This window comes from Aythya fuligula, chromosome 1 (assembly GCF_009819795.1).
Source record: "Aythya fuligula isolate bAytFul2 chromosome 1, bAytFul2.pri, whole genome shotgun sequence".
NCBI lineage: Eukaryota > Metazoa > Chordata > Aves > Anseriformes > Anatidae > Aythya > Aythya fuligula.
The window spans coordinates 203,034,523-203,059,421 of record NC_045559.1 but is presented as its reverse complement, the minus strand read 5'-3'; the positions used below and the strand labels follow the sequence as shown (position 1 = coordinate 203,059,421).

The window sequence follows — 24,899 nt, the reverse complement described above, 5'->3', positions numbered from 1 at the left end:
TTGGGGACTCGAATCGGGAATCTGGGCAGCTCTGAGCTGCCTAACTTGGAGATGAAAAGTCCCCAGAGCAGCTGTTTACCTAGTGCTGGCAGATTTGGGAGATCTGTCCCACTAGAGCCCTGGAAACCACCTTCAGTCTCTAAAAGGAGCAACAAATGAGTTGGGTACAGTAATTTCCTTCAACTGATATTTGTCTGTGCTCCAAGATCGAGTCTCTCACGCTGTAAACATACAGCACCTAGCACAAGGGGACTCTCGGGAGTTCTTGCTAGAAATAGGAGCAGGAAGAACAGAAGCAATCGTTAGCAGTCCCCGTGGTAATGGATCAAAGCTCTAACCCAGTCTATGCAGCTTCACAATGTGCAGTGCTATAGTTGGCATGTCTTAAGAAAAAGACAACAAACTCACTTTTAAGTCCAATTTCAGCTTGCTTCCTTTATTTGCATAAAGGTTTTCCAGCTCCTGTTTGAAATGCTGTTACTCTGTGAGATGAAATTCCATTAAACTGGTCTGCTGCCTTTTATCAGCCTCTGTTTTCTACAATATTTATACCTTATTTTCATCCCTGCCTTAAATGTTAGGGACTGACCATCACATTGTGTCTAAAGCATCTCCTCTATTGCTGAGATTTACTTTTGTATTCCTGTCAATCTCGCTTTTATTTATTATTCTGAACTTTATTTTAGACTGCCTCTTGCTGTTGAATAGCAGGACACGAAATGCCAGGTATTGAAGGAGCCTGGAGTCTTGAAGTCTTGAAGCTAAGATTTGATGAGTAAAAATAAATATCCCAAAGTGCAGGATTATGTTTTTCTCTTTGATGTTTAATTGGATCTCTGAGCTTTCTGGGATGTGAGTTAAAGTTTCCCAGAGAAGAAACAATTCCTTGTGTATTAAATGAAGTTCTTAACAAGGATTCTTCTCTGGACTGATTTTGATTTCCTCCCTGTGTCCGTAAGGAGGAGATCATTTGACAGTAAACACTTCCGCTGATGCTTACAGTCATTAAAAAGAGCTAATTTATTTCTCAGTTCTATGCAGTTTGGGTTTGTCTAAATAAATTCAATAGAGCATTTTCAAGTGTGTACGCTGAAGTAATTACAAACTAGATTTGCTTGGGATTTCCTTACCCAGAGCTCAGCATGACTGTGCACAGTCCCAACATGGTTTTCTTCCTCTTCAGACAACTTTTTACTGAGGAACTTTGAAATGTCATTGTTATTAATATTTCACCTTGCTTTTTCACAAAGAGACACAGAACTTGTACGAAGTGTGTGGGGCTGACATATCCAGAGGTTAGATGTCTCTGCCTATCCACGCAAACGGGATGCAGCAGTAGCTGTTGGGAAAGTTTTGTACCCCCTGTGCTGTCAATACACCTCAACGCTGGTCTGGAAGGATCACCTTTATGGAAAAGAAACAAAACTTTCTCCAAAACCCCTTCAAACTTTCGCCTGCCAAGATCATTCCAAAGTTTCTCATGAGTGCAAATGGTGGTGATAGTTTTTAGAGTATGGGCACCTTGGAACTTGGAAGTGGGCAGAGAGGTAATGTGGCATTCACTGTGTCCACTTCAGGCTACTGCATCACAGATTTCTGGCCTTCCACAACCATTGAGTCACTGTATGATTACCTCTGGTCTTGGGTTATTTTTGCTTGTTCATTTTTAAAATTTTATTCTATTTTACTGCCTGCAATATTATTGCCCCTATTATTTCATCTCAGCCATTCTATATTGGAATGAAACATGATTTCAGAAAGCTGAAAACAACCAGAAACCCTTTATGTGAAACTCTAATCAACGTGAGCTCCAGTAGTGCCAGAGTTCAGGATTACAGTGGCAGGGGCTACCCACTGACAGCAGCGTGGAATTGACTTAACACAAGTGGGAAAACCATGATGAGGTATGTATGACCTTCCCTGACTACACACAAGTATTCATCTTGTTGATATTCCTGCAATATTCTGATTAAAAGAGGGAATATGCAGAAGCTGAGGTCCAGACTCACGAAACTGTGAGTATGTCTACATGGTCTACTGTGAGCTGTTGACAAATTGATTGGCCAGATTTATTAGACATGATCTATCTTCAGTTCAAAAGCTGCTCGATTGCCTTAGTCTACAGAGATATACACCGATCCCTATGGTTTTACAAGCATCATTTATGTGCTTGTAAATGCAGTGACTACGAGGTTTCAGGTTTTCAATTGGCTTGATCAGCTGGCTTTATCAGCAAACGAACATGAAGAACCTTGCCACATCACTGTTGCAGGGTAATGGTTTTGTCCCTTGGTGACAGCTGGATTACACTTACTGTGCCAAAGAAATGACTTAATGTTGTTTAAAAAAGCAGCGACATCATGACAGATATTCTACTGTAGACAAGAGGCTCAGATGAAACAAGACCCCATACATGATGTAAGTCCAGAAAATGTACGGACTGTAAGCCTCCTCTTTTCAATAGCGGAGAATAAACCCAAATTTGTTCATCAGAGATGCATACGTTTTCAGTGATACAAGCAAATATGCAAATTGCTTAGCCATGCTCAAAATATGCTGTTTTAACAGTAACCTGTTGTAAGCACGGAATGTAACAGCTTGTTGTGTGCTGTGAATCAGTTATTCTTCAAGTCGCCCAAGTTAACATGAGCCCCACAGTCTGGTGTATCGCTGCTGTTTTCAGCCAGGAAAGTCCCCAACACAAAGCGTAATTGAGCCAAACAAAAAGCACTTTTGAGCTCATGGTGTGACTGCTGAAGTCACATTTGGAGATAGGGAGGAATGTCAAACTAAAATTGGCGTGCTGGGAATTAGCCCTAACAAACAGAGAACGGAATAGCCTTCCCGTTGCCCTCTGAGGGGTCCATAGGTTGGCACTGGTGCTAGAAGAGCTGAAACGAGAGAAGGAAGCTGTGCTCATCACAGCGTGCCTAAGGGCAGTGAAGAGCAGGGACTGCTTGTCACACCACTGGACTTACACTGCCCTAAGCCTGAGACGTGACCTAATCAGACCAAACATTTTGTGATCCGATGGCCATAGACAGACGGGTGATATCGCCACTTACTGGCTTTGGCCCAGTTTGAAATGAAAGCTAGAACACAAGTTTTCAGTTCCTTCAATCTCTCCCGTGGTCCCTGTATTTGACCAAGACTGCTGCAAACAGAAAAGTGGCTAAAACCAGAAAGGTGGCTAAAAATAAGCTCCTAAACAGATCCCAAAGACAAGATAAGTTTAGTGGATCTCTGGTTGGCCAGAGGAAAGCGCTAAGCCTATTTCTCCACTATCAGGTTGCAAGTAGGAACTTGTATTTGAAACAAGTCGTACTTTCTATCTTGTTGGGCACTTTTCCCCTTCTTTAGTGTATTCTTTTAATCTTCTTACCAGAAGGATATTTAGACTTTCGAAGAATTGGACTCCCAGCAAAAATAACTGCAGCCTTCCTCAACCACTGCCTTTTTTTTTTTTTTTCTACCACACAGGGGTCTCTACACATTTTCAATAACCAAAGGGAAAGACAGTAAAAGGGTATTCAAATGAAAGCCTTCCTGAATACTTTTATTTCATATGTTTTGGCTGGTTTTAGTCTTTTATTGCATTTTTAATAAAAAGCCTAGACTACTTTAAAGGGCGAGTTGATCTTGGGAATGGGTAGGCTGAAATCTGTGCTCGCAACCCAGACGACATCAAACACTTTATGTTATGCAATGATAAGTTTCTTGTTAACACTTTTGATTCTCTGGATTCCCTTATTCCTACACAATTCACAAAGCAGATATCTGCTCGGCAGAGTCTCTGATAGACTTGTGTAACAGCTCTGGGCTGCACATACTTCATTCCCTCAGAGAGAAAACTTCTCCGCACACAAATAAAATGGGGAAGATCACAAGTTCACAAATCAGCATGTTACGGTTCTGCAAAGCTGAGGATGAAATCTCTGCTGGTACAAAACATTTCCTGGCCTTCAATGACTGTTACGGGACCAACTAAGGCTTTGGGGAGTAGGTTTGCAATTTCAGTATTGAACCAGGTCTGATTGTGATGGTATCATGTGAAGTCTATCCCTGAAGTCCATGTGCTCCCAAAATTTCGGTTGCTCCAGATTGTTTCTCGCTATACCGTAGGAGTAGTGAGAACAAGCTCCAAGCTGAAGGAAGATTATTCACAGTGGAATACAGGCTGCCCCCAATATCTATTTCTTAAGCCATTAGGATCAAAAATATACAGATGCTTATCAGTTTCATGCATTATACTCTGAGATTTAGTTCTCTTGTTCTTCCCTGTGTGTTTTAAATCAAAGAAAAAGATGATGTAGTGGCTTCCTAGGCATTAAAGGGGGAACTACCATCCTCTGTAGTGAGGGACCGGCCTGTATTATGCAACAGCTGATATAACACCCATCTTTTACAGAGACATTCTTACCCCGCAATGAAGAAAATGATGGTCTAAAGGAGGAATTATGTGAACATTTTCCGGGGATGGATTTTTATCTTGGTGGCCTTGGGCATGACATGAATTTAACATGAGACTTTGTTTTGTAAGGTTGACACCAATAAGCCCAAGGAAATCAATTTTTTTTCACACATGTTGTGTTAACCCTGGTGCTGTTTGACCAACGGGATATGACAGTGTCTGATAAGATATATGAGAGCTGTGTTTCTGTGTGCGCATGTGATAATCTGCACAATTCCAGATGAAAAAAGACATCGGAAAATAAAGATGCATTTGCTGTGGCTTTCCTCTTTAAAAGTTTGTTCTTTTTGGTCTTCTTATCTACTAATTGGAATACAGAAAATATGCCTGTTTCAGTGAACTGCACAACTTTGTGGTGAGGAACTCTGTTGGGTGCTTTCTGAAAGAGCTTCTCCACTGTTAATTTACACAACCCAACTGGTAATAAGAAAATCAGCCATTACCATTAGCTGATAGAGAATCCTAAATCTAATCATTGTTGGTGAATGGACCTTAACTGACCTATACTCCTGCAAAGTAAACTGGAGCTTTTCTGTTGACCTCAATGTGCTGTGTAATGATTTATAAGAACGTGTTTTCCCTGCAACCAGAAATCATGGGTATGCATGCCATGCTAGTTTTATTCTTAATCCAACTTTCCAGACTATCAAAAGTAATAAAGCCATCTAGGACTGCTTTTCAGCTGGTGGATAAATACCTAGTCTCCTTCTAACCCTATGGATATTCACACTATTTCCCAACTGAGCAAGGAGGACAGCTTTATCTAGGCATATCTGCAAATATTGTGATGATTATGTAGCAGTTTGAGGCCTCCCCTAGTCTGTTTTAACAGATCACATAGTCAAAGAGGTGATTTCCTGTTTTGTTTATGCTGTATCTCACAGTTTTGTAATTGTCTCTCTCTAGAAGAAACTGATCATAACGCCTGCTGAGACTTCTGCAGTTATTAGGCAGAACTGAGGATCTCTCAAAAGCTGAAACCCAGACGGCTCCAAAGTAACACAAATTACCCAAATACGGAGGCGGCTGAATCGATGAGGACTCAATTAAGCTCTCTTTCAAGGATTTCCACTTAACTACAATCTGAACAGCCCTCTGCAGATGTTTCTCTTCTCTAGGGCAACTGTCCTGCTAAATTGGCAATGTCATGGGAAATCTAAAGGCAGAAGGGGATGGCATGAAACTTGGCTTCATCCAGAAACATTTTTTTCTGGCCACCAAAGACATTTATAACATTTCCAATGATGGTAAGTGTGGCCAGGATAAATGCCTAAAATTCTGGCAGTTATCACTGGGGGTGAAATTTATAAATCTTAACTGAGTGCCAAAGATCTTGGAAACAAGTTCAGAGGATCTGGGAGCTGAGGCTGAGACCCTGTAGCTCTGACCTGTAGATCACGCACGTTGGACATAACATTAAGAAATGCTGAGGAGATGGATGGTTGGAAACTCTGTTCTTATCCCAAACTGTAGGCACTCTGTGCCTCGAAAGTCTGGCTATAAATCATTGGGAAATAGTATTTCCTCCATGCCAAAGAAGGGAAAAAGGGTCATCTTTAATTCAAATAACGTATCCTTAGAAAACACTGCTACCAGCCCAAGTGGTGAGAGAACTTGTGGACAGGATCAAACTTCTAGACTTCATGAGATATGACCACGCAAGCTCAGTTTCAGTCTCTGGCCAGGCATGCTCTCTTATCTGCTTCAAAATGTGAAGTAAAACATCATAACTCAAAGCTTCTATAGGAGTCCCAGTAAAATCCTAGTTCCAGTTGCTAACTCTCATTGTTAAATGTACAGCCTATGATTTTGTGTCTACCCTGACAATTCAGGACCAAGTCATATTCCTGCTACTGCTCTTCTCTAGTCTAGTTTTAAAGATCTGCACTGGGTGTCAACTGTGCATGAAGTGAGTCACTATGAATGAGAGACTGAGAAGAAATCTTCATCTGTATGCAGGTCAATGTACAACCATTGTCAACTGTACAGAAAAAAATCTGTATCCTTATTACATTGAGATGTAATATACTTTGTATTATCAATTTTCAGATGATTCTAGTGGGTATTGTGCATGCCAAGATGACAACTGTCAAAGAAAGGACAGTGAAAATCATTGCTTTAAATTTGAGGAAAGTGAAGGACATCAGATAACTCTTTTAAGAATGATTTTGGGTCCAAACATAGCACTATTTTGAAGAGCTTGAGATAGTACGGATGCATCTGTGTTATCCTTCTGGGATGCACTGCGTTCCCCAAATACAGAGAACCTGACTCACCTGTTCTTTTCACTGCACTCAGCAAATACATCTTATGGTATGTGTTTTGTTGCCTCTTGATTAGCCAGAAGCATTTGGTCCAGTTTAAATAGGTCAAGAGTGAGACTCGCTCTTATCACCTATTAAGTTGTGTTTCATGCTACAGCACAGCCCATTTCCTTCTTCCTGCTACACTCAGACAATAAGAGGTTAAGAGAGCTGCCTTATAATGGCTTCATTAGCTGCCATGCTTGGGGAATGAAGTCCTTTGCTAGGGCTCATTAAGAGGTGAAGGGAGATAGCATGGCAAAAGCAGGGGATATAGAGGATCTGTAATGGTAGACTCTGGAGAAAAGGGGTTAGGATGAGTGGTTCCTTAATTATCCTTCTTGTGCTAAGCATTGCCTTGGACTTTTTAGCTGAACTGGGACCTTTTTGTATTTGCTTTTATGGCAGTACTAGGATGCAACAGGCAAGAGATTTCATCCTCTCCAGGGAGAACTCAAAATACACTTTTCTTCTTCTGCATACAGGTCATCATTGGACTCATCTCTCCACCTTTCATTAAAAGACTCACTTTATAGCAGGAAATATACCAAAAAAGAACTGCATACTGAGGGGAAAGGGACACTGAGAAGCTGTCCCTTGTATGAAAGAGTGAAGCATGTTTAAGAGAAGTATTTCCAGAGTGAAAAATCTGTGGTACTAAGGCTATACTGGCAGTGGGTACACACAGAAGGCTAAAAAAAAAAAACAAAAAAACAAACCGAAACAGGCACATCATTACTTCTTCACTGGCACTTAACATAGTCCTAACTGCTTTGCTGAGCTGATGATGATTTATGCAAGTACTTACGTATTTCACTTAATAATTTCTCTGTACTATTCGTTCCTATTTTAGAGGACAATAAAAATCTGGCGCCTTTAGTCTCTTCTAGAGAACCACCTACAGCCCCCACTGGGCAGAGTGTTGCTACGCGTACTAACATGCTTGCTCACTCTTATTTTAATCATGCAAGAAGAGTACCACACATCCTGTGAGTAAATCTGTCTTTCAAATCAAGTCATCAATTCAGCGGAAAGGTCCGGGTTAGAAATGGAAGTTTACAAATCACCTTAGCTGTGATTTTAGCTGTGAGGCACAATAACCTGAATGTTACAAGCAGCTTGGTGAGGAAAAAGGTCTTGGCATGATGCTCAAGTTTGTCTCAAATAACCTCACACTGCCAAAGAAAGTTTGCACTAGATGGATTTATAAAAGCAGTATAAGGAAAGCTTATAAATCATCTGTACACGACCCTGCAGGTTAACAAAGGGAAAGTGAATTCTGTTTGCGTGTAGAAATGAACAGTTTTCTAAATCCATCCCTGCAATCCCCAAACCTCCACATAAACTCAGAATAATGACTCAATTATGAACCATGCTACAAAATCGCTAGAAATACACTACCACCTTCCCCCTTTCCATGGTCTTATAAATGAACTCACTAAGTATGGAATCGAAGACATTAGTGTGGGGAAAAGAAAAAGTCTGACACCAAATTTATCCTCCTATCAATGTGTGATAGCTTCCCTCTCTACATCTGGCAAAGTTTTGATCAGCCTCGTGTTAGCCCCAGGCAAGGAGGCCTCCTTGTTTGCTGTATTGTTCAGCCCAGTTAATTTTACCATATGACAAGCTTCCTAACATCTAACCTGAATGATTATTGTACAAAAGCATTTCTTTTCCTACCCTTTGTAAGAGCTTATTCAGTTTGCCCCATCCTTGCAAGTTGCTCGATTGTAAGTGATGGTAAAATACTTGTAAGCAGTTAACCTGTTTTTTCTTATACATTATAGTAATTCCTCAGTGAAAATGTTGTTTGTGCATTTTTTCTACTGCATCCAGTTTCATAATAGTCTTTTTTTGTCACTTTGCTGAAAATTCATTCCATTTCATTGCCTATACAGAGCTGCCCCGGATTTTTGGCCTAGTTCCATCCCAGCTATTTAAGGTAAAGAAGCTGTTTTTGCTGTGGCCTCTTATTCGTGAGCACTGTATACAGAACAAAAGCCAAAAGACTAATGTCCCATAGGCTCTGACTATTTAATGTATTATAGCATTTCTCAGTGTGGCATCTAAAAGCTAACTACACTTGGAAGAAAAGGCTCCTGAACAGTTTTTCTTTAGCCTCCATTTCAGATACCTGATGCAGATTTTGAGTGACATATCCATTTAGCTAAGGAATGAAGGAAGATTAAAGTTCTAGACTTTACCCAAAAATGCCCATAAAAACCTGTCTTCTTGGTAGGTGCCTGTAGTATTCAGCAATTCTACGCAGTTATTTTTCACTTGATATGGGACAGTGCTTACAGTTTTTAGTACGAACCTTGTGTGCCACTCATCTTCCTCTAGCTGAGCCTAGAAAATCACAGCATTTAAACTCTGAAGGGAAATGAGACCTGAAGAACTGTCACCTCTTTTTTCTTGTTTACAGCAACCTAAAGAATATTTAGCCTTCTCCTAAAAATCAAAACAGTCCCTTCAGTGGCTACTGGGATTCATCAAGAACTAACACCAGAACAAGCAGTTATATGTAGACCATCAATTACACTCATAGCTATATAATGAACAATAGCAAGCCTAGGTGGCCTTAATGGGGTTATTTATTATATTGCTTTATGCTCGGCTATAGAAGCAGAATTATTTATGTAGGTGAGCTATGGCATTTCTGCTTCCAGTCATGCCCTACATGTGCTTTACTGGAACGCATTTGTAGTGCTAGTTTTGCAGATCGAAGTCTGAATATTTTACAAAGTCTAAATAAACCAAAAAAAGCAATAGAAAGTCACCGCTGACTTTACCAATTGAGCAATCGTGTCCGGTCCAGTTGGGATCGCAGCTGCAGAGCCCAGTGTCGGGGAGGAAGGTCCCATGGCCAGAGCATTGGTCCAGACAAGTGGCTCGTGGGGTCTCACAGTTTGTTCCACCCCAGCCAACCGAGCAGTGGCATTCTCCACGCACACACACGCCTCGTCCCGAGCAGGTAGGATCCATGCAATCCACTACAGCAAGAAGGAAGAGGAAGGAGACAAGGGAAGTAAATAAGAATTTCAGGAAAAAAAAAATAAAATAAAAGCTGTTGTATTGCCATCTACACAGCCTGATTTATACAGTATCTCAAGGCTCCATCCATAAAGCAAAGCCCTGATGTGCACAAAGCTGATGCTTCAAGAAGATACTTGTCCCCAAAATGGAGTGAGATCTAAAGCACGAGAAAAACAGAGAAAAAATACATGATGTAATTCATTCTTTTCGTCAGGCCTACAGTAATAAATGACCTTTCTTGTAAGAACAGGCTAATATCAATTAAGATTAGGATAAGAATAATGTCGTCTTGTACACATACTGCGTCTCCATTTATTCTATTAGAATAAGCGAAATTACCTTTACTAATGAAATCAAAGCTGAGCTCTGGTTTTCTGAGAGAGAAATTCTACATAAAGACTCAGCAGAAGTTTACGTCCTGATTCAGCGAAACACATGCTTAAATTGAAGAATGTGCTGAAATCTATGCAGGTTTCACAGACACATGAATTCCATGTTAAATGTATACTCTTTATACTCTTTTTTTTTTTTTTTTTTTTGAAGTAAGGATTAAAACCAAGTTATGATTTATTGGATATTGGTATTATCGTGGTTTTTATTTTTGATCAGCGAATTCTCTTTTAAAGGGCTCTGTTTTTAAAGAGGAGGCGCTTTTGAAACAACGTTGGAGACCATCCAGTTGGGTGCATGGCACAGAAATGTGCACCGAAGGACCAAATACCCTGCCGTGTGATTTCTGAGCTGTGGGTTTTGTAGGCACCCATCACCTCCTCTACCCACAGCAGAATTTCACCCAGCAAGAGCAAAACATGCAACGTACCAGACACCCTCCTAAAAAAGAACGGCAGGAGCTGATCGGCTATTTATATATAAGAGGATATAGGACAGCCTAGAGAAATTCTTCCCGTCTCTGAAAATGGTGTGTGGCAGTGCCCTGGGGATCAGTGACAAGTGTCAGTCTGGCTCAGCAGCCAGGGGAAAGCTGTCCAACTCTTTGCCCTAATACAGAAGAGCAGAACACAGCCACCACACACACAGAGCAGATTTTTTCCCCTGCAAGAGCTAATAAGAATCCCAATGACCTGTTTAAGATCCAGAAACCTTAAAAAGAAACACAACAGCTGCTCCGATAATTCCCTGGATCCTCAAAACCTTCTCGCTCTGACAAGTAATGGCTCAGCAATTACTATCCCAAGGCATGCGAGAGCATTTGCAGTTTTCTTTGATTCCTGGAGCCCTGCTCGTAGCTGGAACAATCCTTGAAAATTGTAAGAGGCTGGAAAGGATGAGTCTATAAATCTCCTTCACTGTTAGTGAGCTGGGAGCTAGGTGCCAATTTTAGCAGGAGACCCTTGGAGCCCTGGCCCTGTTCTTTCTCAGCAGTAATAAGTAGGAAAAGGACCGAGGAACAGACTAGCAGCCGCGGAGGTTCTCAGCAGATGGTTTGAACATGGAGAACAAAGATCACAGGCTAACTGACACGAGGCTACCTCCAGGCAATTAATCATCCCCTCTGAAGGTCAGCTGGGAAAAAGGTGAGTTTTACAGGGGGCTCCATCACAGGAGGCAGACAATCTGCTATCTCAGCCCGAACACAGACGATTATAGGAGGGGAATGTGCGTGTCAGAACCCCCCATTTATCATAATCCCAAGGCCATTTTTCATGTTGAAATGAGCCCTTTCAGAAAATGTCACACACAATGGCTACTTTAATCTCAGCCTCGCTAGCTGTATCTCTTTAGGCTTTCTGCACCATCGCATGGGCCCTGGGATGGGATTAGGGGCTTCTGCTTTCTTCTTAATCAATTGCTTCGTGGATTTGGAGTACAATGGTGTGTTTTTAGGGAGTTCTGCTTGACAAATTTAGCTGCTCAGGAGAGAAGCTGCCAAGAGAAGCAGAGATGGGGAGTGGGGCAGGAGGGCAGAGCTGACAAAAATCTAGCATGCTTAGAAAAAGAAAAAAAAAAAAAAAAGATTTTTACATATATCTGTGTTGCTGCTTGGAAAATGTCCCAAATGGTCTAATTCCTGGTTCGAAAATGCCCCATTTATAGTTCAACCTTGTGCAGAACCTTTGTCAGGGAGATAAATCAGGTAGCAAGCAATGCTAGTGCCTCTTCTACACTTTCCCCCAATATGCTTCATGCTTCATTGCTCACACGAGTTATTAGGCTTATTCAGTACCCAAAAAGTAACTTCTCATTTTTCACTGCTTAAATTTGCTCCCTTCCCTTTAATGTCTCACTGGATTAGCCCGTGCCTTGTAAAATATGTCCCAATAAACGAAGGAAGGAGAAAAGGAAAACTCATGTAAGATTGGTGGCCGGTGTTTTATAAACATTGCTGAGCTTCTACGGGGGAAAAGAAAAGACTGAAGAAACACTGGAATGAAAACCCATTGTAAACACTGAGTAAGCAGTGAAGCTACAAGAACTGAGAAATAATAAAAAGTAATCAATACCAGATGGTCCCTCTTAGAAGAGAAATTGAAAAGTAAAAACAATTTAAAAACTAGTATAAATGAATTTTTTTTTTTTTTTTTTTTTTTGGCTAGATTTAAAGATATAAATGCATAAATATACACATGTCCTGAAGATTTCCCACGTGGCATATTTCTGACTTACCTCCCCTATTCACAACACAACACAAATTATGCCTTGAATATGAAAAACAAATGCACAGCTGTAAAAATCCTAAACAGCTCATAAGGAAAATCAGGTTCTCTTTGCTCTTCATTCTTTTTCAAGTTTTTACCTAGTGGGATTGACCCTGTCCCCTGCTACAGTGAGCATAAAACAACTTAGTGGAGCCTGGCTTTTCTGCTTTAAATGTGACCAGGGAAAAGAGGCTCCTGTTAGAAAAAGGGCAAATCTTTCTCTGATTTACACACATTAAACACACCTAGCTGGAAGCAAAATCAGGATCTTTTAATTTCTGTTTATTCAGTAAAGATACCTAGTAAATACGAGGTCTACAGAGATGCTTTAAAGATACTTCTGTCATCCTGATCTTTGGGTTTACATGCCCCATGGCTTCATTTAATTGTGCCTTCTTAAGTCAAACTACAGCTTTCTCAAGAGATGTTTCAGTTACAGAGCTATGTTTTTCATCTCTAGCACTACAGACACTGAAGCCGCGTTACGTCAGAGATGTCCCACTCCAACACATTTGATGCATCAAAAGAATTGCTGGATTAGATGCCATTTAAATGTCATTTCAGCCTATTTCCACTGTCCATAAAATAAAAGCCATTTCAGATAAATCTTTATCCCATATGCACGAAGACAACCATAAATTAATTCAAGACATAGTGACTCTGGTACATGTATCAAATCGATGTCTTAAGTCTAGCACGTGGTGCAGAGGCCTTGTATCTGCACTTGTAGAAGCATAATTTAGCCATAATTATTTTTCAGGTCCTCTGCATAGAATTCTGACAATAATTTTCAAAAGTGATGAACAGTATTCTGTAAATCAGGCACTTTTGATGTATTTTTCTAACTGTCCAAATGACTCGTATGCTTACAAAACTGTCCACTTTTCCTTTTAGCAATAAGAAGCAGTCGCAGACTAGGGAAGATAAAGGTTTATGGTGACAGGTGACTTCCCGCACAAAAAGATTAAAGATAACAGCTAAAAGGCACCGCATTTCTGAGTCACAAATCTAAATGTAAATGAAAAAATGTTTGGGGGCTAATGTGAAAAAAAAAAAAAAAAAGAATTTATGGAAGGGGCCATTAAAATAATATCTGATTTTGAAGCAGAATTTAATTCAAGTCCTGAGCATTTCTAAGCTTTTAAAGCTGACAAAAATCAGGGACTTTCATATGCCACCATTTTGTGTATGTAAGCAACTGAAATACTTGGCATAGCATAGCACAGAAGAAAGCACTATAAAAGTAATTATACGTTTGGATGTGTAAATGGAAACGATGCTTTAATAAGAACATTTGAACATATGATTAGATGTTCTGGTCTTTCAACTAGATTTGTCTATTTGAAGCATTTGATGGCTTTTCATCCAATTATTGAACAAATATGATAGCTAACGACAAGTTATTACAACATATCATTTTTATGTTGCATCCATCCATTGTATCTCTAAGGTGCCTATTACTGTTCTGCTTAAGTGCCAGTCCTGTTCCGAATCGCCTCCATCCATGTAATTATATAACGACAATCAAAGCAAGAGGCTAATTGAATGGATCTTGCAAATACCTTCCTCGCAGCTCTCGCCCTTGTATCCCGGGTTGCAGATGCAGGTCCCCATGATGCACGTGCCGTGGTTGTTGCAGGTGACGTCGATGCACTGGTTCGTGGGGACATCACATTCTGCTCCTTTCCAGCCGCTGTGGCACAAGCACCTCCCTTTCATGTACTGCCCATTTCCACTGCACAGCACTGGGCAGGACGCTGGGGAAAGACAATGGAAATCACATTAAAAACCAACTGTACACAACTCTCACTTCATGAAAGAGCGTAAGAGTCCAGCACGGGATTTATAATCTTCTTATACACTCCTCAGTGGGGTATGTTGTTCTTTTCCTTACCAAAACCAATTCTTTTTATGGGCATGACACCCAGCTGTTAAGCGTATTCTCCGATGGATGTTTAAAACAAACAAACAGTGCTCTTGAGTTCGGACATCTCTGCTTTGTGTCTCCGTTACTTTATTTCACTAACTAAACTCAGACCTTTCTTGTATTCTGACTTTCCAGTGCACTGGTGTCTTCTTTCAGCAGCACCAGTGACCTTAAATTGCTTATCTCTATCCCTGACCTGTTGCCAGGCTTCATACTTTCCTTGACATGGCCCCTGCTGCGGACCTTAGCTGTACACAAATCACTCTCCTGTTTTGCTGTTGTAATTCTCAGCTGTATGGTTTTCAGTTTCTTTGCTCGGAGTCCAGAACGCCACGTTGATACCCTCCCTGATTTAGTTCAAGTCATACCATCAGCTGGATCTCCAGCCCCCTCCTATGACCTCTGCTGGTCTCCATTCATCAGCAGACACAATGCAAAAAATGGCCTCTAGTCTTCCCAAGCGCCCTGTAACGAAAGTTCTCCGATTATATCCCCTGATCTTTATACTGGTTTATAAAAGATTTTTTAATTCCCTTTGTTTCCAACAAAGCTGTCTGTTTTTGAAGAAAACCGGCTCAGGACCCCTGAGTGGCTGGTGGTGTCGGGCAGCTGCGGGTCCCTGTGGTGCCAGCACTGCTCCAGCAGGGCCACCCCGAGCAGGGGGCCCAGCCCCACGTCCAGGCGGCTGCTGGAGATCCCCAAGGAGGAGCCCCCAGCCCCTCTCTGGGCAGCCTGTGCCAGGGCTCCGGCACCCGCCCAGCCCAGCAGTGCTTCCTGAGGGGCAGAGGGCACCTCCTGGGCTCCAGGCTGGGCCCGGGGCCTCTTCTATCCTGTGATGAAGGGGAGAAGAGGAAGACAACAAAATCAAGCTGGCGGACCCCAGAAGTAAGCATTTTCTGAGCTAGCTCTGGAAAATGCCAGGCAGAGTAGGATGAAAAATACAGAGCAGGCTCCCCACAGAAGGAGAAGGAGTCAGCTGCTGTTCTCTAAGCCTCCTTCAGCCCCTCTCTGAAGATGTTTTCTCCCTTTTCCATTCTCCACAGCTGCCATCTTTGGCTCCTTTTGTCCTCTCTTCTGATTTTTCCCAGGAAGCTGCTAATTTCTGTCCCTCAAAAGCAATACCATCCTGTTCCCTATCCCTTGAAATTTCTTCTTGCTTAAGTCCTGTTCTCTTCAATTACACTCAGTGAAACTCACCTGCAAGAACAGATACCCAGCTCACATTTCTCTCTCTTTCACTGTTGAGCATCATCCTTAGGTGAGAGCAGCTGGGCTTCTCATCTGCCCCTCACAAAGACAATTAATGAACATTTTTATGCAGGATAAATGTGAAAGGACTATTCTAGTCTGCTGCTTAATTCACCTGCACTAGGCATGCAATTAATACAATGCACCTCTTCTGCTTTGTTCCTGTCTCTGAGCACACGCAGAAAGAGCTATTAACGTGGTTAAGGGAAACATTTCTCTCTTTTTCTTACCACCTTTTAATGCAGTAACCGCACAATGCCCATTCTGTCTTGTTTTCAGTTATTGTTACAGATGAGTCTGAGGCTTACAGCACCCTCAACACAAAGCATTACCAGCTCTGACTGTTAAACTGTCCTGACGTGCAATGAACGATATTTGCCTGATTGAAATAAAAGAAGTTCAGAAGAAAAAGGAATTTGGCAGCTGTTATTACGAAGGAGCTCCCTGTTCAGCTTAAAGAAATCATATTGCAGTGGTGTGGTTGAGAGCATCATTTGCAAGGAGATAGCTACCTATACAATATAACACATAAATTGTTTAAGGTACACTGTGTTGAATATATGGTTCACAGCAAACTCACTCAGTAATTCCACTTTTCATCTAGGCTGATGGAATTTTCCAGCCCCCTGTCTCAAATTTCAAATGCTCAGTAGAGGAGCCTGTTCTTTCAAGGCACCAGGAGAGGACAGTTTGCAGCTTTCTTTTTTTTTTTTTTTTTTTTTTTTTTTCAACAAGGAGAGGAATTGCCTTTAACCAGTGAGAGGCTGCTGAAAAAGACTTACATATTTTCTGACAGGACAGCTGATCACTCAGTACAAGATCAGATAAATTGCTGGTCATCTGCAATAAGACTGGCATTCCATGGAGAACACCTCCAGCATAACCTGGGAAGTGCTGTTGCAAATGTCAAGGCAAGACCTCCTTTGCAGCATACCATAATAATCAAAGACAAAAGAGGTTTCTGGATTTATTTTTTTTTTTCCACTGCTCCTAGTGCAACTCTTTTCTCCATGTAATGATATGTAATTAATTTGATCATTTGGATTCCGTTCCAACAAATGCCATCTAAGATGCCCAAATTATAGTAATTCTCTGGTCTGATGATGGTAGCCACAGCCCAAATGCACATCACTTTTCTTGTAAACTTTGGTGTCGTGGAGGAAAATTATTCATTTATTTGTTTGTTTGTTTTACTTTGTAGACATGAAAAACACCTTCTCCGTGTTCAAGGTCTTCAAAAGCCCTGTGAGCACATTGCTGCGGATTTGTTCACATTTATGTGATTTAAAATAAGAGGTTAATAACGCATTAATAATTAGCCATCATTAAAAACTGAAGGGCTGTCTGTTTCACAGTCTCCCACTCATTTAGGGGGTGAATAACAAGGCGAAACAAAGGAACACCCAGGAGATGTGGGACCTACAAATCCTGGGGCAGGCAGAGACCTGCTTGTCTGAGAATTACTGCTCCATGCAGCAACCCCTGTAGGGCTGCAGACAGATCCTGTTGTGGCTGTGCACATGCTGCAGTTACTGCCCTCGGAGGTGTTTGTAGGTCAAAAGCAGAATCTGAGATTCCCTCGAAAACCAGGAGGAAGCCAACACTGGGGCCATTGTATCTCACACCCGTGGCAAGTGCTCACTTAACAAGCCTGCTGGGTGGAAGCGCACGCACAAACAGCGTTTGGACACTCCATGAATTAATCCGTCTCCATAAAGGCAGACAGTAATCTGTGATCTGAACCCAGATGATCTGGAACCAAAAGGCTGACTCCAGTGAGAGGTGTTCGTATCAGCCAGGGTAAGCAGCCTTGTGAAATGGGAGATGCTCGTGTGGCTCGCCTGAGAGCCTGAGAAAACCTCGCTGCGTAACCCGTGAAGGGAGTTGAGCTCCCCTGCAAGAGCCTTCAGACCAAAAATTTTAATGTTTTGCCTGATGATGGAGGAGCTTTGCCTTCTGCCCTGGCTCCACAGCGAGCCATGGGGGAATGAGCCCTGAACTTCTGCCCCTGGCTCAAGTCAGGAGGTGTGGGAGACGGAAAAACTCCTTCTGTCTCCAGCTCGATGGATTTGAAAAGGAGCTTGGAAACTCACGCCAAGCGTAACCTGAGTCAGCAACAAGCCTGACACGGCAGCTCTCGGGGCCGCAGCCGGCCCCATTCATCTTAGTGGGGTTGTGAACCCTGAGACACCTTCAGGGTTCAGCCCGGACCACACCGTGTGGGGATGAGGCTGGACTTATCTCTTGGCTGGGCTGCAGGATGGGACCCAAAGCCTGGCGCACGCTCATCAGGGCTTGGCTGGAGGGGGAAGAGGACGTGGGGTTGGACAGAGTTTGGCTCCCTCCCTTGGGAAGGAGCCCAGCCTGCTTCCCAGACACAGCAGCGGGCTGGGGTGAAGGCCTGACCTTCCGCCTTCGCAAAGCTCCTTGTGTGGGCACTGACTTCATGCGTTACCTCCCTCCCCCCAGCCCCAATTTATAAATCTGCACTTTGTTGAGCAGTTTCAGCCAAAAAAAAGACACTGAAAAGATTGAAACACGGCTTTCTGGCGTTTTCTACATGCAACGGTTTGATTTCTCTGCCTGAAACATGTTCTTACTAAAATGAATTCTCTCTTTTTTTTTTTTTTTAATGTTTAACTAACCTAAAAAATTCAGGTCAAATGAAAATCCTTCCAGAGCGATTTATTAAAAAATGCTTTTCGCTTGAGCAGAAAAAAAACGTATGCTATTGTTTGCTGGGGTAGGCAGCACACCAAAAGCAGGCATCCCAAGATTTCCACTTAGGGCCAGAGCATCCAGCTCTGCCTCGCATTGCTCCACTGCAGCCCTGCTGGGTGTTGGCCATCAGTCTGAGGGAGACTTGCAAGCCTTGCAGCAATGGAACAGGTACTTACGTTTTCTCTAACCAGTGTCTTAAAATAAAATATTGCCACACAGTGATGGAAGGGTCTGCCAAACAAACAACAAAGCCACATTTTGAAGTCGTGTTTTCTAAAGTTGCTCCCAGAATGAAAAGCCCCAGTGTGATGTTTTGCCTGTCCACGCACAGCTAGGGGGTTGTGTTGATGCTACGAGCACAGCAATCATGACAAATGGAAACCGAACCTGCAGATCCGACCTGTTCCCATCCTTCTGCAGCATCCCCAGGCTGGATGAGGTTGGCTTTGCAGGGGGCACGGGCACAAATACGACTTCCACACAGAAAAGCGTTAACAGAAGGGGAGAAGAGAAGAGTTAACCAGGTATAAATTCCTACCTCTGCCACAGTCAGGGCCCAGAAAGCCAAGGAAGCAATGGCAGGTCCCAGACACGCAGTCTCCATTCCCGTAGCAATTACTGGGGCAATTATCCACGGATTCTAGAAAAGAGAAGAGAATTCAGATTATTTCTTTCGGCAAGAAAACACCCCTGAGTCTGGGAGGGTTGTGGGTGCCAGGACAGCTGAAACCTCAAAGCAATCACTGCACTTGGGACTAAAAGCATCAGTCTCGAGCTCCACTAATGGGAGCTCATCCATTTACAGCAATGGATGGCTCAACCTTAACGCGTCAGCGTGGAGTGACTGCAAATCCTACAACTGAAATCACAGCTGCTCAGGCTTTGTCTTCACTCCGTACCTGAAAACTTGTCTTCCTCCTTATTTTTCTGGCCACTTTCCCTTGTTGAATTTATCAGAGAGAAGCGATGCATGCAGTTGTCGTGGCAAAGCACACTTTTTTTGGGTGATTTTGTTGACTGGGCTAAGTGAACTTGGGGCATTTATTAGCACCTAACAGATGTGATCTATGATAGAAACGTTTCCCTATGAAATTCACTGATCACAAACACTTGGTTCCTTCTGTCTGCCTGCTGCTGATGGGGTATTTCTAACTGTAAGTCTTGTGGTTTGTTCTGCAATATTATACAAACAGCCCAAAGTGCTGGGGCTAACATTATACCTCGATGGAGCAGGAATGGGGCTACTCCACACTTTCTTCTGTTTCTACTTATCATCTTAAATTCCCTGACTTTGGCAAAAACACTGGCTATTCATCTTTCAAGGAAAGTTAACAGGTAAGCAAAATGGTTCCTAGCACTTTTATCTTATTTTGAGGCCAGTTCAGAACAGTGGGGCTAAAACTGATCTTTCATAAAAGCGGAACACAATTTGGTAAACATTACTTCTCAAAAGCGGAATGAAAATCGTTTTATTTTCTTGACTAAACCGTGAGCAAAGATTGAGTAAATATGAGCGGGGCTCGGGAAGATGATGGAATACCATGCTTCATTCCACACTATTATTTCTCATTTTCTCTGAGGGAGACGCATATCTGATTAAAACTGGATTCAGTTATACAGGAGGGACGCCAGTGGTACATCTGTCACGGAGCGGGGTGGAAATCTTGGCCATGTGAATAATGACTGCACTTTTGTAGGCATACTTCACCAGGCCTGGTGATAGCAGCAATATTTGTAAACTTCCTATGGGTGTAAGTGAAGAGAAACAGCTGCGGCCGAGATGTGCAGATTAGTTTCTAATCAGCAATGAAAGGGAGCCTGTTGCTGAATGGATGCTCGCTGAACACCGCAGGTTTCTGAAGGACATTTTAGAGGACGCGGTGTAATTTAATCACCCAAAAAGGGCAACAGCAGTTTTAAATAATAAAAACAGTTTCAAGCGGTTACGTTTTAAGTCTTGGCATAAGACTTCGCCCAAGCAGTCAGCTCCATGCAGCAAGGAGGGTACAAGATGTGCTGTCAGTTTTCTAACACTTCACTCAGGCAGATATTCGCTGTATGGGGCATGGAAATACAATCACAGTGTGCAGTCAATGCTTAGGGATTGATCTGCTGTCTTCATCCCAATCAAACAGCAGCCACGTTTCCGAGAACAAATAGCAACTCAAAACTTGTGCGTTTTTGCTGATATTCAAGTATAGTGTCTCCCACTTAATGGCAAGTATAAACACCAATCTATCCTGTAAATGACAAGTTGATGTTAGCCTGTACACATGCGAGCTTCAGAACTCGGTGATAATAAATAACATTTATGCAATAGAATAAAAACACAAAGAAACACCTGAAAAGCAAGGTGGCATCAAACGTGGCAGGTGTTGCAAAGCCTAACAATGCACCACATCAGCTAAAGGATAATCTTTGTTAGTGGAAATAATATTTTGCATTTACAGGGTGGTTCAGCTGATGTACCTGTGAAGCCTACACCAGGACAAGATTCACTACGCCGATCAGATGTCCACTATAGGGTGAACCAAATGACTCTCACTCACTGTACTGTTGAGGTATAATGAGATCTAAAAGCTCCAAATGACCACGTGGCATGTCTATGTTTAGGTAACCAAACTTCCCTGACCCTTAGGGTGAATCCATTTGATGAACTTCACTCCCGTGGTGCTCCCTCTCCTCCCCTGACTAGTTCAGACATAGATATTGTCATCGTAGGCATCAGTATGTGGTCAGATCCATCCACAGTGACCAACACTAATGCTTTACAAAAAATATCCATATATATTCAGTGGCTCATCTGGCACTTTATTTTGCCAAACCGCAATGGTACGTGCACAGGTCATGTCTCCTCAATCCTTGATTTCCCCAGCTGCTCTTCATAAGCGTGCCCTAACTGCATCATAACACATCGTGGGGCACCCAAAGGGAATATAAAGCCATTGTACCTTCTTCACTGAAGCACCCTGGTAACTTTTAATTGTGCCGGCCACTTGATGCTATTAATGATAGAGGAGGCTTTTAAAAACTCTTCCTCCTGCTTCTGTGCTTTCCCTGATGCTCCACATTTTTCTAATATAGCTAAAAGTAACATTTCCAATGTGCTCTAATTTTGCGTTCACTCGCATTGCCCTGGAATAACCCGACTGATAGAGACAAGATGAAGAGGAAAAGAAATTCTCCCTCTCCTGTGGCTGGAGCCACTTACCAGTTTCTAGCAGTTAAGGAAACAAACTTGCCTGGTGTGACTCAGGGCAATTAAGGTCTCTGCACACTCCCCAAAGTTCTTTGCTGCTGAGAATAAACTCTGAAAAGTGATGAGGATGCACGCAGCATATTCCTGTCCCAAAGCTGCTACAACACAGCTCAAAAAGTTATTTCCATAAAGGAAGCGTTAAAATGAACGTGCTTTTCTTTTTCTCACTAACTCCAGAGCTAATGAGAACAAACAAGGCTTGTGAGCAACAAGTCTGAGAGTTGTCTGTGCGTTTCTGAGCACGGTGCTATTTATATTCTTAGGTACGATCACAGATCGGAATTTCTTTTTACTTTGAGCATTGCACGCATTAGTAAATCATGCTCACTTAAGACCCAATAAAAACCTCTGTCTTCAACCCAAGACTCAATTTTGTTTCAGTGGTTACGGACTGCATGCATTGGAGAGCTGACTTGCTTTTTCTGGCCCCTCTGAAACGTGCACACACAAGCACATGTGCATGTACACGGCTCTCATACCTAACATCCAAATGAAACAGAACATTATGGGTGGCTTGTCAAGAAGAAACTAGGGAGCTGAGATGGGAGAACACAAAAAAATAAGCAAAAAGAACCAAATGGACAAATTTGCACAGCTGTTGCAGATGCAAGGGCTTAGTGAAAATATTATTTAATGTGGCTTAGATGATAAAAAAAATCAAACTTAAATTTCAGGGAGCCCCCGAGTTAGTGGCATAACATAACTACCTGAAAAAACTTTTAAGTATGGCCATAGTCAACATTGCTGCAGACATGAAAAACTGCTGATCAATAAATAAAACCAGGACACTGCAGTTATGGCCAGGTTCTAGTTTCCATTCTACATCGTATTCTGGAAGCTATTACACGAATTATACGGATATTTTCCAATTTATACAAAATTCCATGTGGTATTTTATGAATGGTGCCATGGGAATTGCATTTAGAGAATCACGGCAACTATTTGCTTTGTTTTGGTTTGAATAGTTGAAGTTCATGGTGAGATCACGGACAATTCTTTCCTAGAAGGACACACACAAGCTTTCTGTTGGGTTCCAAACCTCTGAAGTGATCTGATTGCCACCAGCTGGTGAGGGCAAAGATTATTAATTGGAAGGTCAGCCGTGCGTGATGCCCTCATACGGTTTTGCTAGATTGGCCACAGAGAAGACTGAAAATGCAGCTTCCATGCCACCTTCCAAACCTCCTGGAAGCAAACAACTCACAATGGGGATGGATGAGCAAAACTCGAGGTGGTGTGGCCTCCAATGGAGGTTGCAGAAGCTTGAGTACGGAAGTAATTGTCCTGCCAGCTTTGAAATCTAATTAGCAACTGAAAAAACAAGTAATTTCCTGAGTAAATACTGTAAACATGCAGACCTCTGAGAGAAGGAGTAATGACATGAGACACATCGCCTGCAGACCCACACTGTCTCAGTCTGGAGAACAGCGCAGGAATGCCTTGTCTGAGCTATTCCCTGTCCTCGTCCAGCCTTCCTCACGCAGGAGAAGATATAAAAATGCTTCTACATTAACAAAAAGGAGATAGGGAAAACGCTTGCTAAGTGTGAAACCTAGACATCTCCGAGAGAAAAGCTCTTCTAAGGTGCTCCCCACTCAAGGGCTTTAATTATCAAAGCAAGAAGAAAGAAGATGATGGTTTGGAGCAAACCAGCATGCACCATGTTGACTTATTCATTGTTGTTGTTTTTTCTTCCCATTTTCTCTGGGGACCTTTTTGGTCCAAGTACTCTCACAGCTGCTAGATTTTGAAGGAAACTTGGCCAAATCTTTGTCTCATTGCTTGTTTCCCTTGTGCAATCAGCACTTAGCCTGTGAGAAGCTATGAACTGGCATGATCCTGCCCGTACCCATAATAAAGACTTCACACTACGCTGTCATTTAAGGATATCACTAAGCTCAATAGGAAATTGCTAATTGTTACCATTCCCACTTTTTTTCAGGCTGGCAATCTGAAGCAGAGACAAATAATGCCATTTGCTTGAGATCACCAGCTGACTCGTGCCAGTGATGGAGCTCCCAGGCTAATGGTGTGCTCAGGGGACCATTTGCTGCTGACAAAAAGCCCCGCGAAAGCCAACTCTGCTGTGGTGAGCTCTATAAAGACGTTCGTCTGGCTTGCAATTACCTACCCGACTTAACTTTATTCAGATGAACTGCAATAAATGCACGAAGACGACAGACAAATTATTAGACTCTTGATGGACTTCTCTCTTAGGTACTTACTGTGCTTGTTGGTCAGTGGTACGGATACTTTAGCAGCATATCCACCTTATTTATTTACTATGCAACGTTCAACTTAATAGCTTGTTTCTGTATCTTTGGGCCAGAGGCCAAGGCAGATGTTTGCCCGACACCAAATCCTATTAGAGGCTGCAGTAACACAATTGTGTGTTAAAGCTAAATATTTTATAGCCTACACTTGCCACCAAGCATCATCATTCCGTCGGCATTTAGAGGCAACTATCTATTGGCAAAGAAAAAATAGTTATGTAGCTGGCAATTGAAGACGGTAGCTTTCCTGGGAGTTAATAAGCGCCAGGACAGCTTTCTAAGAACTGATTAAATGCCATTCAGGGCAGTGTGGTTGCACGAATTCAGATGTAACCACTTCCTTTGATAACCTCAAAGAGTTGGTCTGAACAGTGTTTGGTGTCAAAACCAGGTATTAATAGCACTGAAGTGTAAAAAAATTGCACTTTAATGCATCAGTGTTAATAAAAATCTCTGGTGCAAAGAATGAAACTTGTTTTAATGATGAGAATATTATATATGAGAAGTGATATGCAAAGAAAACGGCTTTTTAATTTTTTTTTTTTTGTAATATTTAGGTATCCTCATTGTTTGGCCTCTTCAGCTAGCAGTCTACACCTCTACACAAGAAGTGTCCTCAAAATCTTTTGATTTGCGCTGCTGAGAAGATAAATGAAGCTGTTGAGCCTGAAGACAATTGCTGTATCTACCAAAACCTAGGAGATACTTTGCATACACTGATTGGTTTAATAGAGGCTTTCCTTATAAACTTCAACCTTCTGCACACTGGTGCATTAATTAAAAATGGAAGTAAATAAGAAGAAAAACAATTTCTGGACAACTTCATGAAGGAGAATTGTCCACTGTATCAAATAAAAAGATACATTTACTGCCGTACAAAAGGAATTCGTTCCTGACTGCCTATTCTTTGCCTATTCATCTTCCTCTGGCTACAGAAGAGGCGTTGCAATGAAGGTGGAGCAGGGCAGCAGGTAATTAAACTCCATGGCACATATCTAACC

The 24,899-nt window shown here is 42.1% G+C and overlaps 1 protein-coding gene across 6 annotated transcripts in view; it reads right to left on the bottom strand.

Annotated features, from left to right (window-relative positions):
* TENM4 (teneurin transmembrane protein 4) overlaps positions 1–24,899 on the bottom strand; it is a 554,777-nt gene that overhangs the window by 130,348 nt on the left and 399,530 nt on the right. For all 6 annotated transcript variants that reach the window (XM_032196280.1, XM_032196305.1, XM_032196313.1 and 3 more), the window contains 3 exons: positions 18,905–19,006; positions 14,033–14,227; positions 9,570–9,770 (listed from right to left, as the gene is read on the bottom strand). In XM_032196280.1, the coding sequence (XP_032052171.1) occupies positions 9,570–9,770; positions 14,033–14,227; positions 18,905–19,006 (498 nt within the window). The remainder of the gene's footprint in view (positions 1–9,569; positions 9,771–14,032; positions 14,228–18,904; positions 19,007–24,899) is intronic.